Source organism: Neltuma alba, unplaced genomic scaffold, assembly GCF_004799145.2.
Source record: "Neltuma alba isolate B1F8T4 unplaced genomic scaffold, ASM479914v2 tig00012871_pilon, whole genome shotgun sequence".
NCBI lineage: Eukaryota > Viridiplantae > Streptophyta > Magnoliopsida > Fabales > Fabaceae > Neltuma > Neltuma alba.
In genome coordinates this window covers 158,384-176,357 of record NW_021637250.1, presented here as the reverse complement: position 1 = coordinate 176,357, position 17,974 = coordinate 158,384, and the positions used below count along the sequence as shown (strand labels likewise).

Genomic DNA, 17,974 nt, shown 5'->3' with positions numbered 1-17,974 from the left:
TTAAATTTGACTTGCTGCGTACAAACAAGGATTTCTATTTTCCTGCATTTTTACTTTTCAACTTATTTCTCCCATGTTACCATCTTTTGCCTCTAGAAGTTATATGTTTTCCTGGTCTCATAAATGTTTAATTATTTATACATAATGAAAAAATTATTAAAAAATCAATTATCTTTTTCCATACGCAATGAAAAAGTTACGGGTAGGATCGTACGGTGCTTGTTATGCGAATCAAACACAAAATTCTTATCACATGTTTGATTGATTGAAAAATTATATTTGAATTCGTTTGGAGTAGCTTATAAAATATTAAGTAAACATATGAAAAAAGTTTTATTTCAAATTTATATAAAATGTACTTATAAATATTTTTTAACGTGATTCCGAATTGGTTGCTGTCCGCCTTGTTGGCAAAAAAATAAGTGGGATAACATGAACAGGTAACATTACTGAGATGAGATGACCGCGTGGGGCGCGGGGACAGAGGATGTTTATTTTCATTTGATCCTATGAGACAAACTGAGGAAGAAAAATTAAGGAAATTTTGGTTAAAAGCGTCTGTTGGAAAACTTAACTAATTAAAAAGATCTACATTTGAGTGATTATTATAATAACTATACTGTGTGAGTGACTTTTTTCCTATTATGTGTAACACTACTTCCGATCCTAATTATAAAAGCCAGTTGACTAATTTGAGGAGATTAAGAAAGTAAATTAAATTAGTTATTTGTCTTAAATAGGTGTTGTCTTTTCTAAAATATCCTTGCTAATCAAATATATTGACTATAACTATCATTGTTAGAAGGGCTACTTTGAAAAAAATGTATAAATATGAGAAACAAAGTGGATTGAGGTCTTATATTTAGGACCAAAATAAAAGTCAAACAAAATCTTATATTAAAGACCGAAGGTAGTATATCATTAATAATGTGGAATAATTATTAATATGAAAATCGTTTATACACAAAATATTGTATTTACAAATCACAGTTGCACATATTCAAATTTATGTCTTTTTAGCCTAGCCAATTAAGTTTTTAAACAGAAATATTTTACCAAAATTTTGAAAAATTAACATGTTTAGATTTTGTTATTCCATAAATAAATAAATAAATAAATATGCATGATTAATTTTACACCATGTCTTATCCAAAATTATTAGCTGCCCGCCAACCATGCTCCCCGTAAAAAGCTTGCGGAAAACGACACCGGATGCGGACATTTATTTATACTTCCCAATCCCATCACAATTCGGCGGTGAACTCGGATCAATCTTCTAGATGAATAAAAAGTATTTGGATTTGTTTAAAAATACTTTTTGAAAATATTTTTCTGTAAATTAAGAATTTTTTTTACATATATTTACTTAGTATATCATAAAATTATTTTTGAAATTATGTTTGGTTCCACCTGAACATCTCTCAAAATCAACTTAATTTGATTTTAAATTTGAGGTAATAAATTGTAAAAAAGCATTAAAAATTCATTCTTAAGTACTTATTACGACTCACAATATGATTTCACTTTACAGAAAACTTAATTAATAAAATAAAAATAACAAAATAAAAAGCGGCTCCTTTTGGCCGAGCCGGAAGATGCCGTGCTATGGATCAATGATCAATGGTGGTGCTGAGTGGAACTTTACGCAATCCCATTATACCCGCCATCCCACCTCTCCTTCTTCCTTTTCCAGGTTTGTTTATGTCAATATTTCTTCCTCCTCCGATTTCTCCACGCATTGATCACAATTCTTGATTCTTCCCTCTCGTCCCTGATTTTTCTCCCGACACCCTTTGAGCTCATGATCCCTCCCTCAATCTGAATTTTTCCCCACCTTTTTTTCATGCCAACTCTTCTTCTCTTCCGCTATATTATCATACTCCGTTTTTCTTCTTCTTTGTGCTTCCTGGTTTTGATTTCTGGTGCCCACCAGGGAAAAGGAGAAACGAACCAAAATTTACCCGTCAAGGCCAGGGTGCCCTAGACTCCCTCGGATAATCAAGCGCAGGCAGTTTTGGTAAACTAGGGCTTTGGGTACTTCTCTACATAATTTTTAGCTGCCCAAGAAGTAGCCTCTCATTTCCATGGGTAACATAGGAAGTAGTGGCGGTAACAACAACCGCCGTAGGCACAGCGCAAGTGGCAGAAGGAGTCACCCGCCTCCCCCTCCTCCGGTGACCCCACAGCCGGAAATCACGGCCAATCGATTCATCTATCCCGCTGCTCCGCCCTACCCATCACAATACCCAAACTCGAATCCCCCGCCGTATTTCCAGTACCCAGGTTACTATCCCCCAGCGCCAACGACTATGCTGCATCCTCAGCCACCTCCTCATGATCACCATCATCGTATGGGTCCTCATCTACCTGTGGACCCGGCATGGATGGGCGGACGTTACCCTTGTGGCCCTCCGATGCCTGCCTATGTGGAGCATCAGAAGGCGGTTACGATAAGGAACGCTGTTAATGTCAAAAAGGAGACCCTGAGGATTGAGCCCGATGAGGAAAGGCCAGGGCAGTTCCTCGTGGCATTCACATTTGATGCCACTGTGGCTGGGAGGTACATTTTACTCTCTTTATTTGCTGATAACATGGACAGATGAAAAAGTTTTTAGTTGAGCAATTTGATATAATCACGTGAAGGGATTGCCCGGATTTCAGAATTTAAGTTCGGCTCCTGTTTTCTTTATCGCCCTTTAACTATGTGCGATTCGTTCTTCCGTGCAATTATCAATCTTGGACAGTTTGTTAGATGCGAAGTACCTTGATTTCTGGCTTCTTGTAGAGCCTTCTGTAGGCGCACCTGTTTGATATACTAAGGGATGCACTAATAGCTTAGGAGGTTTGTTCCTTCTGGTTTGCTTCAGGACTCAGGTTTTGAAAATTTACCCTCCTTACTTGTGCTACCTGCCAGTAACGCCTTTCAGACGAGTATTCAGTTTTCATGTATTTAGCTTTTTATACAAGAAGCATCTATATGTTTTTTCGCGGTTCATTGTGTTTTGATGTCTGAGGAGTACATTTTAACGGCAGAGTCAATTACATTTAAGGATTGTCAGGATGATAGGTAGTCTTTACGTGATAATTCGAGCTCTGATAACGGCAGATCCTGAAAATTCACCTTTTTTTCTTTTTTTTGGGCTTTTGGTCCGTGAGGTGGTTTGGAGTAAGTTGCCTTGTTTCTTATTTGATATTTCTAGCCACCTGGTAGACAAGGAGATATCACGTTCTCATATATTGTGAGAATGTGAGAGGCCAAGCGTCTTTTGTCTGTTGCATTACCCTTCCAGATTGAAAGTTAAGCTAATTCAGTATTTTAGACTTTAGACTAAACCCATTTCGTCTTTTGTATGTTGCATTACCACACACTACTAATCGTTTTAAGAAAAGGGAATTGTTTATAGAACTTCAGACTTCTTATACTGATTAACATTATTTAAGCAGCATTGGTATCTGAGATGAGGTTGACCTACTATATATGCAATCGTCCTGTTTACTTCAGTATTTCTTATGTTGGCACCGTTAAATATCTGAAATTTGGTGATTCTGATGAGTCCTGGGTGTGGACAGTATAGTGGGATCCTTTCTTTGTTCTAATGTTACTGTTTCCTCTTGTGTCTGTGACAGCATCACGATACTTTTCTTTGCAAAAGAAGGTGATGGCTGCATTCTTATGCCAACAAAGGAAAACCTTCTAGCACCTGTAACTGTGCACTTTGAGCAAGGTCTTGGCCAGGAGTTTAGACAGCCAGCTGGAACTGGTATTGACTTTTCAATGTTTGAAGAATCTGAGCTATTAAGAAGTGACATGAATGTCTACCCTCTAGCAGTGAAGGCAGATGCCTGCTCTGGTAATCATGAAGGATCAAATGAAACTCTCACACCTGGTGGCACTGACTCTCAGATTACTCAAGCAGTCTTTGAGAAAGAGAAAGGAGAATTCCGGGTGAGGGTAGTTAAACAGATCTTGTGGGTGAATCGAGAGAGATATGAGTTGCAGGAGATATATGGTATTGGAAACTCAGTGGAGAATGACTTGGATGGAAATGACCCAGGAAAAGAGTGTGTCATCTGCTTATCGGAACCTCGGGATACAACTGTTCTTCCCTGTCGGCACATGGTATTTACCATTTCCCTTTTTTGATTGTTTTCTAAGATTAGATGATGTGACAATGCTTAATTGCTTATTTTAGTTGCAAATATGGTGAGTTCTATTCTGCCGTAAATTAATATTTGATGTTTGCTGCTGCCAAATTTCGTCAACCGGAGGATATATTTTTGTTATTTTCCACTCCAACCACTTACATTATTCTGCCACTTGTCAATCTTAGGCCTTGCAAACTGATGATGTTTCATTACTTAAAACTTCAACTGCTGTGTACAAAATCAGTTCTTTAGTTGTCTTTTCTTGTGGCAGTGCATGTGTAGCGGATGTGCAAAGGTTCTGAGGTTCCAGACACACAGGTGCCCAATTTGCAGGCAGCCAGTTGAGAGGCTTTTGGAGATAAAAGTCAACAACGGGCGTGAAGATACAACAACACAAGTGTCTCAAGATCCCTGTACAGTATAGCCCAACTGTTATAAATGCTTCTCCTCCATCCTTTTGTTATGATTTTCGCCCTCCGTCTTTTGGCTTAACAATAATTGAAATCAAAATGATGTGCGGTTTAACACAGACCAAGAGGATGGTATTGCGCATGGCCTGTATTATACAAGACAAGGCCTCCGCCATGATTGTTTTGGCTTTGCTTCCAAATGTTTTCCCGTGGCAATTAATAATAAATTGTGTTTTCCTTAGTGTTTCCTGAAGTGTTGATATTCTAGTTTGATTTCGTCATTGCTGTACTCGAATATTTGCGATGATTGCGAGAGACTGGGGCTGAGCGCTGTGGAGGGGTGGCGCCTATGCCCGAATGCCTTTTACGGCTTGGCGCACCCAATTTGTTGAAACCAGAATCTTTCGTTCCGGGTCGTTTTTTATTATTTATCTTCAGTTTCCCATTTGGTAAAATAACTCGTCACATGAAATATTATGAAATTAACTATACTTTTTTTCAAAATTTTTTTTAACTTAATACTCCCTCCGTTCCTTATTATAAGAGACATTTGATGCTTATGGCATGTTTTCATATATAAGACACTTAAAAGTTGTCTTTATTTTTCGTATTAATTTTCTATTTTACCCTTATTTATTTTGTCTTCAACTCATACTCTCTCCCCCTCTCACTTCTCTTTCTTTTAATAATTTAATTGTTCTCTCTCATACTCTCTCCTTATTAATGGGGGCATCGTTGAAAAAAAAATTCTACTTTTTACACATTAATTGTCCTCAACTAATTTTAACTGTTTTTTTGATTAACGTAATTTGGTTATTTGTCTCTTATAATAAGGAACGGAGGGAGTATCTATTTGGAGTTACTTATAATTTTCCTTAGTTTTTAATTTAGTATCTATGTTTTCTCTGTATTTGGGTTCAGTTGTTTTAACTGTCTTCGTCCAGAGTTAATAGTATTAACAAAACAAAGTTACACGGGTGCTAATAAAGTAAAATTTTACCCCAAAAAAGTAAAATTAAAGAATTTAATTAAGATATATATGGGCATCAAATTAAAAAATTGAGGAAAAAAAGAGTATCTGCAAAATGATTTTCCCTTATAATAACGTGAAAGACGATATAAGCCGCGTCATTGTCAAGGTCCAGCAGTTTACTCTGCCCATTAGGAACTATCTCCAAAAGCATTTAAAAAAGCAAGAAAGAAACTATCTCCAAAACGACTCCAACTCATGAAACTCATTCAGAGCTATCCTATTTACTCAAATTAGTAGTCAATTAGATGAATTATGCGAGTTACACAAGCAGTGACGGGTCATCTGTCGCAAAATAAGCACTAATTTTTTGTCAAATTTAACTCGCATGGGCACCATACGGGAAACGAGTTGATGACTACGCTTAAATGCCTACTCCTTTTAGAATCATCGAATGCGGGCACAACAACTTCGTTTCACCCAAGGGCGCAAAACGCAAAAGTGGGAAACTTTCAAAGATGCTAAAACATTTACGTTATGTTTGGTACGGGATTTTCGGAAGGGATGGGAGTAAAGTTACTCCCTTCTTCTTGTTTAGCTGGTATAATTTTTTAGAAGGAGAGGGGAGCTCCTCCCCTCCCCTCGTTTGGTTAATATGTTTTTTAAAGAGGGGAGGGGTTTTTCTCCCCTCCCCTTCCCTTCTAGCCTCCCCTCTAAAAGTGCGGTTTTTTTGGAAGGGAGACGAGAGATGATATTTTAATTTCTTATATGTCTTTTTGATTTGTTAACCTCTAATCAGTCATAAACATTTCTACATCAGAGAGTTCTTTTGAGCATCTAATAAGAGGTTATTAAAATAATTATTTCCAAAATTAGTGAGCATTTGTAAACTTTTTTTCTCTTCTTCTAATTCTAAGAGACCGTTAATATTTTCTTTCACCTTCAAGGTCTTTTCTCTGATTGAAATCTATCACTTGTGAGTTTTTGTCTTGATATTCTATAAGTATGTGACTGTATCTTGTAAATCAAAATTAGTGAATTGTATTATATATATATATATAGTTATATCTTAACAAAATAAAAAGTGAGAAAATTCATTTAAATTTTATGAGACTAAAATAGTCAATTTTTTATTAGAACAAAATAAGATATTATTAAAATTGCTCCCTCCCCTCCCCTCCCCTCCAATCAATTCAAACAAGAGATCATTAAAATCCCTCCCCCTCCCTCCCCTCCCCTTTGTAGCTACCCTCTCCTTTCCTCCCCTCCCCTTCCCTCGGTCGAACCAAACATTACTGACGCATGAGAAGGGATCTAGGTTCCTCCACCAAACAGCGGAAACCATCCTTCAGAATTTGTACTGTGTTTTTCTCCCATTCACTCACCCAAAGCGAGAAGAGGATGGATATGATCACACACTGATTTCATTAATAAAACACGATGACGACAATGGTTGTTTATTTAGTTTTTAAGCGCCCAACCACAAAGCACTTGGATGTTCATAGCACCCAACACACACAGACAACGAGCACAATAGCAACATCCCATGGCCGGACCATAGTCCAGTTACACCAAACACAAACTTCGACAATGATCGAACATAAAAATAGGACCTTAATGCGGCTCAGCTTCCCCACCATTGGTGGACATAGACGCCGCTGCTCCTAAGACCCTTGTAGATGTCCATGCAGCTTTCCTTTGCCTTCATGTTTTTACCATTCTCACTGCGTGGGCAGCCCAGGAACATCTCATCAACGAAGCATATGACCCCACTTTCAAGTATATCCGAGAGGAACTTCCGTTCAACTTCTCCTGCATTCATCTTCAGCACCACAAAATCTGCAAATTGCACAGTTTCCTTGAACCAGGCGACGAAATCAAATTCTTCCTCTCCGACATAAGGATCCACTTCGCTGTCCATACTGAGCTTGGCTGCCGCGTCTCCTGCCAATCCTGGATGATAAACAAAAGTGATACCAGGTCGTTTCACGTACGATAACAGGATGGAAGTGTTGTAGTGAACAAAATAGACATTGAAAGCTTTCTGATCGATGGGATATGATGGGAGGAACCAGTCAGTGATATTTGCGTTCAGCGGCTTCCCTACCCCAATATCAATATACACCATTCGCTTTCTAGTTGAGACATCCATAAACCTGGGCAAATATGATATCCGTTCTGCAAACTCTGGAGGGGGCCTTTCCTCTACCAGAGGTTCCAACAGCTCCATCAGAGGCTTGTTGAGGGTAAAATTTGGACAGTCCACTGGAAGACTGTAATTATTAGAAGAGCTGGTATTGTCGAATCTTTTCTTGAAAACCACGAGATTAAGTTGATTGATGTGACCAACATGCACAACACTTGAAGATCTCAGTAATGACGATACCGGCGTGGCAGACTTTATCAAGTCATTTGGGTTCGAACGACTAGCACCCACAAGCAGGGCACCAATTCCGCCAGGCTTAAGAACGCGCTCCACCTCGAGCACGAGTAATGCAGGGACTGAAACCTTATCCAGATCCCTAGAAAACACGAAATCGAATGAAGAGTCTTGGAAATGGAGCTCGTACACGATTTTTTTCTGTTTGAGTGAGAAAAAGCGGTGTTTGTGAACACCATTGACGCTGGAGAATCCCAACTGTTGCATTGCCAACGCGGCCTTTGAGGCTCCTTCTCCAATACAGAGACTTTTGGCATTACAGTCCAAAAACTGTTTGCCCATCAACTCCTTGACCACAGTGACAGTCAAATTGACATCTTGCTTGCAATTCATAGAGTCGAATGAACCCCAAAAGGTGTTCAGCACCCGACTCGGAAACAGGTAGGAGCTCTGAGTCAAAGTGACAATAGTAGAATCGGAATCCGCGATACAGTCATTATAAGTAATCGGAGCCAACGCTCCCAAATTTAAGTTTGATGGGACGCGGACCAAAGATACAACGGAAAGAGCAGAGGCCAGTAAGAATGCTCGAAAAAGCACGCGCCTCGCTACAGACCCTTTAAGGATCTGAAATGTCAAGGTCCTGGCATCCATAATTTTTCAAATGGATGCCCAGAAAAGTTCACGAGAGCTAGATCACCGAGAAGAAGCAAAATTCGAAGAGGCGGTTTTGATTTGTCTGAAAATTCAGAGAGAAATGAAAGCCGGAATGGAGAGGCGGGAGAGGAATTAGCGAGTGCAAAACCTGGAGGAGGTGTGATTTCCACCCACGAGGACACCCATCGGTTTTTGGAAGTTTAACCAGACCCTCATCGGAACCCTCTTCGACATTGGCTTGTCCCAGCCACCTCCCATCTTGGATGGATTGTCTCCTATCTCCGCATTGATCCCAGAAAAATCAACTCATTCTGAAAGTTTCGTATTCAATGAGTGAATGAATTTTGCAGAAAACCCTAAACCCGAAGAACTGCGGGGCGAGCAAAGACGAAGCCACAAGCCTTGTTGAGCTCCGGAGTTGAGTGTGCAGGCGCAGGGGTGCGCAGATCTGATAAGATATAGACAGAACCGGGCCAGGAGCAGCCCATGCGAGGCGCAGTGCGTGAATGTGTACGGTGACCATGGTCCGAATCATGCTTACGTGGCTAGACAGTGGGACCCATGCCTCTCTATTGAATTCGCCTGATGCCGTTTTTAATTTATGAATTAACTAATTAACTGTTACAAATAGTTATAAAATTTTATCATAAAATTTAAGTGATTCTTAATACTATTGTCATTAACTATACTAAATTTTATTATGACATTAGTTTTTACTTTTTCTCACAACTCCTATTGATAGGAAGGACATATATATATATATAAAATATTCAATACCAATTAAAACTAGTAAAAAGTCGTATAAGATGGATTAAAAAATAATTTTTCAGAAAACTTAAAGGAGTATGAGGTAATTCCCCTTAAAATTTTAGCACATGGTTGTAGCTGTGATCAGATACGCCAAGATATGATTGCCTGCATGTTGACGTGGGGCGCCGACACTAAATCCCCAAAGGTGTAGGTGGCAGATTTTAGGAGATGGCCCGAATCGCGAATCTGGAGTTGGCATTAAATAATATAAGATTTTTTTTATATACTACATAAAAAGAATATTAAATTTAAGATTGGAGGAGTGTTACGTCTGATTTTAATTATAAAATTTTATTTAAAAATTATAAACAAAATTTTATAATTCGGAGATGGTATTTTTTTTTCCCATCTGAAGTTTTTTTAAATATATATGCTACCTCTAGTCTTATTTATAAGATATTATTTATAGATTACAAATAACGTCTTATAATTAGGATCAGAAGTGATATTTGCCAAGGATTTTTTTTGGTAGCAGAGTTTTTTCTAATTATATACAGCAAATAATCCTTGATTACTTTTTATCAAATTTGAACATCTTTCAATAAACTAAAAATAAACTGAGAAGCTCCTGTTTGTGTAATTAATACGCTTAGCATCTCATTAAATGATTAAATAGAGCTGCGAGCAGGCCCCTACTCAAAGGAAGCTTCCTCTTCCTCGATAAGCAGACCCATACTCAACGGCGATATTCCATTGTTTTAATCTTGGCTGAACCTGAAACAATGGGAGTAATAATCTGACACTGCTATTTGCTGGCCATACGCGCACTCTCTCTCTCTCTGGTCTTTATTATTGAAGCTCTTTTAAGAAATTTTTTTTAATTTTTTTGTAAGATCTTTGATAGATTTAATGAGTATTAAATATTTTGTCTATATAGTGAAAAACTAAAAATTAACATGATATTACAACTTAATGCAGGTAATAAGAATAATATTAATAGCAAAAAATAAAATTAATATTAAGAATCGCTCCCATTTTATAATAAATTTAATACTTTTAATTAATTCTTAGATAATATTTTTAACTATTTTTATTAATACACATAAATAAGTTAGAAATTATTTATGATAACCATCATTGTCTTAGGGAAACCGTGAATACTGAATAGGTGTTGGGTCCCAACAATGCATACGGATTGCCAACTGTAAAGGGCCCCACCCCCCACATGCTCTTCCATCTTTCCACACGGCCACGCCCCGCCCAACCCCCGGCTCACTCTCGCGTTCTCGCTCATATGATGATTTATTCAGCATTTAATTAAAATAATCTGGAGAGACTTTTATTATTCGATCCAATAAATCCAATTCAGTCATTTCGTTTTATAGCGAATTTTCAGAATTTTATCGCTCTGCTTTGAGTTAAAATGGCCAGTGGTTTTATAATGAAATTCTTCCAAAAATTTGGATTACCATTTTTAAAATGTATCATTTCTTTTTTAAATTAAATTTATTTTTACACAACCAGGAAATAATAACACGGGTATTAATAAAATTTTCATCTTTTAATTACTCAAACTAAATTTGGTAACACTTCTCCAAAATTAATATTTATTTTAGTTCTTAACATAATTTGTACTTTTAAAGTTATTCAGTAGAGAAATCAAATGATTAAATAAATTAATAAAAAGCAAATAACCAATTAGTCAGTGGGTCTTAGGGAGTGTTTGAAAATATATAAAAATATTTTAAAAAATATTTTTTATAAAACAAGACAAATTTTTTATATTTATTTTACATACCATAAAAATATTTTTAAAATTATAATTTGATTTTTATTTTTCACCGCTCAGGCAGGCAATGAGTAAAAAGATTTTGAGGCCCAACGTTATCTAATCGAATGACTAACCCTATAAGCGGCAATTTTAATCTCTACAATGAGATTATTGTAGCATGGAAGAACAAAAATGACTGTAATCCACAAATGATATGAATAGGACATCTTTTCTACTTTTTTTTTTTTTTTAATTTACAAAGACACGCATTATCAGTGGAATAAAGCTCAGGATCTCCCGCTTTCAAGTGGCTTTTCTTGACATTATTGGCATACAAATAAAACATCTATAACACGTACGTAACATTCGTAGTTTTTCCGTTGGCCGGAAAACAATAACATCCGTAGTTTTTCCTGAAAATTATCGAGACCAGCTCTTTCCAATTTGAATCATGCAGATAAATACATGGATCAATGTAGCCTCCTTGGAAATTAAATGGAGTGAATTAATAATGAAGCAGGGAAGCTGCGCTAGTGCTTAGCTATAAAAAGTGCCCAAATAACGTCAAAAATCCAAAGGAGGAATGCCAAGCAGTTGAAAATCTCTCAAGGTTATATGAAAGTGCAACAAATAAGAATTTCAGATTATTCCTGTCGTTAGGAATGTCCTAAAGAGGGGAAAACGAAAAAAGCCGTTTTGTAATTACAGAGGAGGAGGAGGAAGAAAAATCTCCTACCCATCCTCAATGCCGTCAATGGCATTCTCATCCCTGGATATACAATAGAACCACTTTGGTTCATCTTACTAGTATAAACACCTTAAATTATGAAACCAATCGGATTAAAACATAAACAACCATATCAAGAAAAGGAAAAAGAAGAAGGAAGCTAAAATTCCCTTTAGATTGGCAACATCTAGTCATTGCTTGTAACTAGAATTACCAGCCTTGCTTGACAGTGTAGATTTCTCTCTGTGGCTGCTAGATAACAATGTTTCGGTGTTGTTTGATTGGCTGTCGGCAACCCCAGGTCTCATCCAGATTTTTATGTGCCCCTCCCTGCAGGCAGTAAGTACAGATTCCTGAGTAAATATCACGCTTGATAGTGGTTCAGTATGCACACGGTGAGCGACCAGTGGTGAGATTTTAGGCACATCCTGCATGCTTGGAGCAGGTTGCAGCGTGCCCAATGGGACGACATTGTCCCAATGGGATGACTGGCTTCCGGTACTGTACGTCGGAGATCCACCAGGAGGACGTCTTAATGGTACTACTATCTCATCCATTTCCAAGTCCCACAGAAGCAATTGAGCATCCTGACCATCAAAACATTTAAATGCCAGAATTTATGTAATCGAAGAGCTAGAGTAATGCAAAAATGTGATGAACAATAATTTATATCAGCAGTATTAATCACAAAGTGAACGACGATCACACAGACCAAAGGCCAATAAAGTTCTGACAGCATCACATGCCCCTAGAAGTACATTTCTCCAAATCGCAGCACATTTCCTCAGATTTTCAATATGTTATTGATGCAGCTGGAGTTCATCTCCAACTTGTGTAGAGTAAAATAAAATGTGATACAGGTTTATATATAATTTATACTGCCAACAAAAATATCTCCCTTCCTACCAGCATTCTGCTACATGTTTCCAATTAATTAACTTTCCTTTGGCGGATCACAGTGAAATATGACAGCAGCTGAACCCAGCATTCTGGATAATTAATTGGATAATTAGCATTTTCTAAATGAAATATGACAGCAGCTGAACCCAGCATTCATCAATACAGGAATAAGCTACGACCATATATTAGTCTTTCTCATATATTTATTTTGTTGTTTCAGCTTTTGCAGCATCTTTAACTAATCAGCACACTATTTCCTATAGGCCAGCCGCAGAACTCATAATTGGCACCCATGACTGAAAATTTTTCATAATGATACTCACCAGATTTGAAAGTTGAAAACCAAAAGCCCCATAATAATCCGTCAACTCCACCATAAGCAGGCAAATGGTTTGTTTTTAACAAAACTTCAAAAATAACCGGGCTAAAAACTTTGACCAGAATTTTTTTTTTTTTCCGTAAGCTAAGAGCCATAACCACAAGAATAAATGAAATTATTTGTCTAAGTACCTGGCCTACAGAACCAAAGCTAATACATGAAATCAAGAGCCACAACCACAAGAATACATGAAATTATTATTCTGAGTACCTGGCCAACAGAACCAAACCTATACATAACACTCTCTGCATTGTCATTTGAATTTGGTGAGGACCAATATGAATCAAAAGCCACTCCACTGACCTGGTAGGCAGCATTTGACAGAAATTAATGCTATGACAGAATACAAGCTTCCAACTAGAGTTAAGCAACTTACCCATGAGTTGTGCCCCTCACCCCATGCCACAACCTTGCGATCTTCCATGCTCCAAACTTGAACTAAATCATCTTCTCCTCCAGTCAAGATATATTTTCCATCCATGCTAATAGTAGAATTACATAAGGGTATTTAGACTATGAAACCAGGGGTATACCAAGCACTATTTTGAACAAGTTAGGTATATTATATTTGAAATTGAAACCTTAGAGACGAAGATATAAGCAAATAATTAATCACAGATGATAATCAACTAATAAAATGACTTTAACTAAACATGTCTCACCTCCAAGCACAACATAATAAAGCACCATAATAACTTTTGCCCCCACATATAAGTTGTTCTTTCGAGTAATCAAACACTCGTAAATAACCTGAATACAAGTTATCAGATGAAATGATTAAGTTGTTCGTACCAGAAAAATAAAATCAGATGCACAACTACCACGCAACGCTGACAGCATTGAATAAATATGTACCATCTCTTCCAACAGTTGCTAAGTATACCCCATCTGGCGAGAAAGACATGCTATTGATTGACCCCTGGCATGTGTGCCATCTGGCTATTGGATTACTCTGCAAAGATTATATCCCAAAAACAAATTAACTGATAAATGTCAATTGTTATGCAATAAGTAAAACTTGTGTGCAGCCATAAGGTTATCTGTTATTGTCATGTCAAGAAAGAATCATAGCATACGACATGAGTAATAAATCACAAAGAAAATGGAGATGAATAAACAAATGGCGTTCAGATGACTATAATTAACAGAAACTAAAAAATTATGAGAAAGCAGCATGCCAATAGAGCGACGCGTCGGCAATATAATGAGTAAAAGAGAGAATTTACGATGTTAAAACATAATTGGCATATATACAGGTGTCAACCTTTGCCTAGTAGTCTAAATTAAAATTTCACAGTTAAACAGCATCACTAAATGAATGGTAAAATATATAGTTCTAAATTTGTGATGCAGATAAACACCATGTCTAATTAGTAATCATACTGATGCAATTACCCTCAATTTTGGAAACAATTAAGTCCATAGAAACACATGTAAAATGCAGTTAACAATATTATATTTGACTTCTTGGGCCAAAAAAAGAAAAACCGTAGTTTGCTTAAAAGTGGCGCAGGCAGGAACTTAATACCTTACTATAACGTGCATGTGCAACAGAAAATTGTGTTTGATCTTTGATAACTGGGAATGATGAATCACCAGCACCGTCTTTGCTCTGAAATTAGATAGGAAATGCAAATATACTCAAATCATTGTAAAAGAACTCATAATTGACAAATTATAAGATTTGCATCTCTTTTGAGATCAAGGCTTGCCTTTTCATATACGTACAAATTCCCATCAGCATGAGCTACAACAAAAGCACCATCACCTCCCGGTGCCCAAGCTATACAAGTGCATCGACTGCTCAGAGCAACATGCCTCAATCAAGCTAGATTCCAAATATAGTTTCTCAACACCATTTCAACACGCATGGAAGTTCATGAAGGCTTCTTAAACAATTTCAATAACTAAAATTAAGAGAGATGGCTTCCAATCTCTCTGCCACTCAAAGCCAAGAAATTAAGACCGCTGTATTTCACTTGAAACTAGTTTGAATACATTACTTGGTATAAGTAGAATTCATTAGACCAATTTGCCACTGGCCAGAAATTCCTTCATAAGCTCATAGAAAGATATATGACTCCATCAAATACAAGTCATCCCAGAAGCGCATTATCCTTGTATGGGACTTAAACAGGATGTAAACAAAGATCACAAGGATTATTGCATCAAACCTGTGATATGAACAGGAAGAGAAAATATGCTCATAATGCCAGAGACAAGCCACATAATAGCGTAGGCCATAACATTTCCAGATTTCTATGCCTCATGACTAATGCTGAAAAAGGAAGACCTTATTATGAACAAGAAACAAGCAATGTCAACTTTTAAAATATCAAATTTCCTTCTTCGAATAAATGAACACTTGCATTCATCTTTCCATGGAAGGAATCTTTTGAACAACTAAATTACCCGTACTTGATCAAATTTTCCCTTCAATTCCAAATTCAGAAGTAATATTTTCTGCCACTTAGTTAAATGCTAAAGAGAATAGAGCATATGGATGTAAATATGTTAATCTGGCACATCATATGGCAAGACCTGTGAATACAACACAAGTTGCATTACAGAAGCATGAATGTGAATACAGGGTTCTCAGCACCCTATAATGCTAAATTAGCAAGATATGTTCACGCCTGGAGAATAACAAAATGTTTAAAAAGGAATAAAATCTCAGCAGGCATCATTTTCATCAAAAGCAAACACACAAAGTTTAGTGCCTACAGAGTAAACAGATCTAACTGTTAATGTCAAGATTTATAGCTCCTTATGCCAAATCCCCACATCTCAACCACCTGACCTAGTGTCTGTCTACCGGTCTAAACCATATATGAAAAATGGGTTGAACAGAAAACAAGATAGGCAACTGAAACTCAGCATCGAAGGCACTAAAACAGCCATCTTCATGCATTTGTAGCCAGCTAGCCACGGGGATATGGATTATAGATCAGTAACTAGCTTAAACGTTTTTCTTGAATTAACAGATAGTACAATCTGTCTCTGGCTAAATCATGAATTTGGGTAGGCAACACTCAATGAAATTTGGGCACCTTTCACATAGTGAATATCAAATTCAGGACTTCTGAGCATAAGATCCTCCAGCTTGTTTTTCTTGGAAATTTATCATAAAAGCTCACAATCGACTTGAACAACAAAAGGGAAGTTCACAAAGAAGGTGGTTTGTTGCTTTGAAGAACCCTTTGAAACAGAATTTGTTGTAATGATTAAATCTTGCCTGTTATTGATGGAACCATCTTTGTTGTAATGATGAGCTCCAACAAGCTTTTTGCCAGCATCCTGTAACTGCTGTCTAAGTGACACTGAGTAGACTACAATAATAAACACAGGGCCAATAAATTTATAAAATTCCAATTTTCATTATAGAAACGAAAATGGAGTCTTGTGAACATTTATTACCATCACCGTTGTTCAAACCAATAAGTAAATCATGCCCATCCTTAGCATCCGGATCAAATGCATGGCACACAGGATTGGAATTACTGAAGTGAATAGACTTAACGGGGTCCTACATTAAATGGAAAGCCTCTCACAAACCAAAACCCAAAGTACTTCAAATCCATCAAAATTCAAACAGTATACCTTGTCCTGAGAATTCAGATCGCTTATGAAAATTGCATCACCAACATTAAAGATCAAGTAAGTTCCTTTTCCATCGAAATTTGAAATAAGCATCGAATTACTTGTGCTTGAGGCTCCAAGGGAACCAATTCTACTGTTTACTCCAGCATTCTTGCTGCTACCATTCCCTCCAACAAAACTAAGTGCTCGGCTTCCGTTGCTTCCTCCCAACAATTTAGCTGCTGCAGACCTTACCCCGCTAGTGGCGCTGAAACTTGAAGATGTACCAGTTGGTGTTGAAGGCGTTGGCTTGTCCTTGAGATGTGCCAAAGTTACCTGATAATGCCATCAAATCAACACCACGATTGCACATGGAGACAACAGTAATGGGAGGAACACGCAATCGACAATAAAAAGCAATTCATCAGGTGGGAAAGCCACGATATTAGAAAGATTCAAGCCGTCTCTGACATTGATTCTACAGAAGTAGCCGACAGAAAATAGAATAACTGGTGGAACTAACAGAGGTATAATAACCAAATTAACTTCCAAATGCCTAAATACCAATACGTAGGACCAATACCAACCAGAGTACCGGCATTTCTGACAATCGTCTTTTGTTAAATTTAGAATATAAAGACACCCTTGATATGAGAAACATGATTTAACTTCGAATTGATAGTATGATGTAAGACGAATTCATCATGAAGAAAAACCCTAGAGGCGAACACTAATATTGACAAGGAGAATGTTAGCTGATAGATTGTACTAAATGGGCGTCATGAGAAGTACCCACCTCCCGGAAGAGAGAAAAAAATAATGGCAAAACAAATTGGAAGAAAACAAAATAGAGAGAGCTAACCTGAGTGACGGTTTTACCATGAGCGTAGTGAAGGAGACCGGAAGGATGACTCTTCTCATATTGAACCTTATAACGACCTTCTGGAGTCTTAAAATAAGTCTTGAGGCCAGGGGCTTGTGCGTTGGCCGACGAAGATGGGGACATGGTACCGTTGGCGGTGTTGATCATGGTGGCGATTAAGATAGGAACGATAACATATGATCATGACAATAAGTACTTAAAACATTGAATCGAATGCTCCTTCGCGCTTTGGCAGGTCTCGCCTACGGCTCTATACTAAGAGTATGTCGTGCTCAACGGCTTCTCAGATCAAACGCATTTCGGCTGATTGAAACGCTGCTGCCAAGTGAGAGTAGAGTGTATTCATGAAAAAGGCGAAAGATTTGACATCAACGCCCTCCTCCACAGTCAACGAAACGGGCGGCAACCATTCGTAGTGGGAT

General features: G+C 37.4%; 3 protein-coding genes across 4 annotated transcripts; 1 reads left to right on the top strand and 2 right to left on the bottom strand.

Annotated features, from left to right (window-relative positions):
* Positions 1–1,631: 1,631 nt before the first annotated feature.
* On the top strand, positions 1,632–4,805 carry LOC114732080 (probable E3 ubiquitin-protein ligase LOG2). 2 transcript variants are annotated; one of them, XM_028919376.1, is made up of 4 exons: positions 1,674–1,693; positions 1,934–2,560; positions 3,628–4,120; positions 4,418–4,805. In XM_028919376.1, exons 2-4 carry the CDS (start codon positions 2,085–2,087, stop codon positions 4,568–4,570), a joined length of 1,122 nt encoding a protein of 373 aa, XP_028775209.1. In that variant the 5' UTR covers positions 1,674–1,693; positions 1,934–2,084; the 3' UTR covers positions 4,571–4,805. The 2 variants fall into 2 exon arrangements, with proteins under 2 accessions (XP_028775208.1, XP_028775209.1); XM_028919375.1 differs by having other exon boundaries at positions 1,632–2,560.
* A 2,123-nt stretch (positions 4,806–6,928) lies between these two features.
* LOC114732029 (uncharacterized) lies at positions 6,929–8,980 on the bottom strand. Its single transcript, XM_028919301.1, has one exon. The coding sequence runs from the start codon at positions 8,558–8,560 to the stop codon at positions 7,151–7,153; it is 1,410 nt and encodes a 469-aa protein (XP_028775134.1). The 5' UTR covers positions 8,561–8,980; the 3' UTR covers positions 6,929–7,150.
* Positions 8,981–11,648: 2,668 nt separating this feature from the next.
* LOC114732075 (WD repeat-containing protein 20-like) lies at positions 11,649–17,861 on the bottom strand. Its single transcript, XM_028919371.1, has 12 exons — positions 17,788–17,861; positions 17,532–17,758; positions 16,691–17,005; positions 16,508–16,616; positions 16,326–16,419; positions 14,803–14,890; positions 14,619–14,702; positions 13,946–14,042; positions 13,753–13,840; positions 13,467–13,572; positions 13,301–13,393; positions 11,649–12,398 (listed from the first exon to the last, which is right to left on the bottom strand). The coding sequence occupies exons 2-12, from the start codon at positions 17,697–17,699 to the stop codon at positions 12,003–12,005; spliced, it is 1,638 nt and encodes a 545-aa protein (XP_028775204.1). The 5' UTR covers positions 17,700–17,758; positions 17,788–17,861; the 3' UTR covers positions 11,649–12,002.
* Between the last annotated feature and the right edge of the window lie 113 nt (positions 17,862–17,974).

Coding starts and splice junctions, on each gene's coding strand:
- LOC114732029 (XM_028919301.1), bottom strand. CDS start 8,560: ATGGATGCCAGGACCTTGACATTTCAGATCCTTAAAGGGTCTGTAGCG.
- LOC114732080 (XM_028919375.1), top strand. CDS start 2,085: ATGGGTAACATAGGAAGTAGTGGCGGTAACAACAACCGCCGTAGGCAC. Junction 2,561..3,627: donor GATGCCACTGTGGCTGGGAG/GTACATTTTACT, acceptor TGTCTGTGACAG/CATCACGATACTTTTCTTTG. Junction 4,121..4,417: donor TTCTTCCCTGTCGGCACATG/GTATTTACCATT, acceptor TTCTTGTGGCAG/TGCATGTGTAGCGGATGTGC.
- LOC114732075 (XM_028919371.1), bottom strand. CDS start 17,699: ATGATCAACACCGCCAACGGTACCATGTCCCCATCTTCGTCGGCCAAC. Junction 16,617..16,690: donor ATCTGAATTCTCAGGACAAG/GTATACTGTTTG, acceptor CATTTAATGTAG/GACCCCGTTAAGTCTATTCA. Junction 13,841..13,945: donor AGCAACTGTTGGAAGAGATG/GTACATATTTAT, acceptor ACTTGTATTCAG/GTTATTTACGAGTGTTTGAT.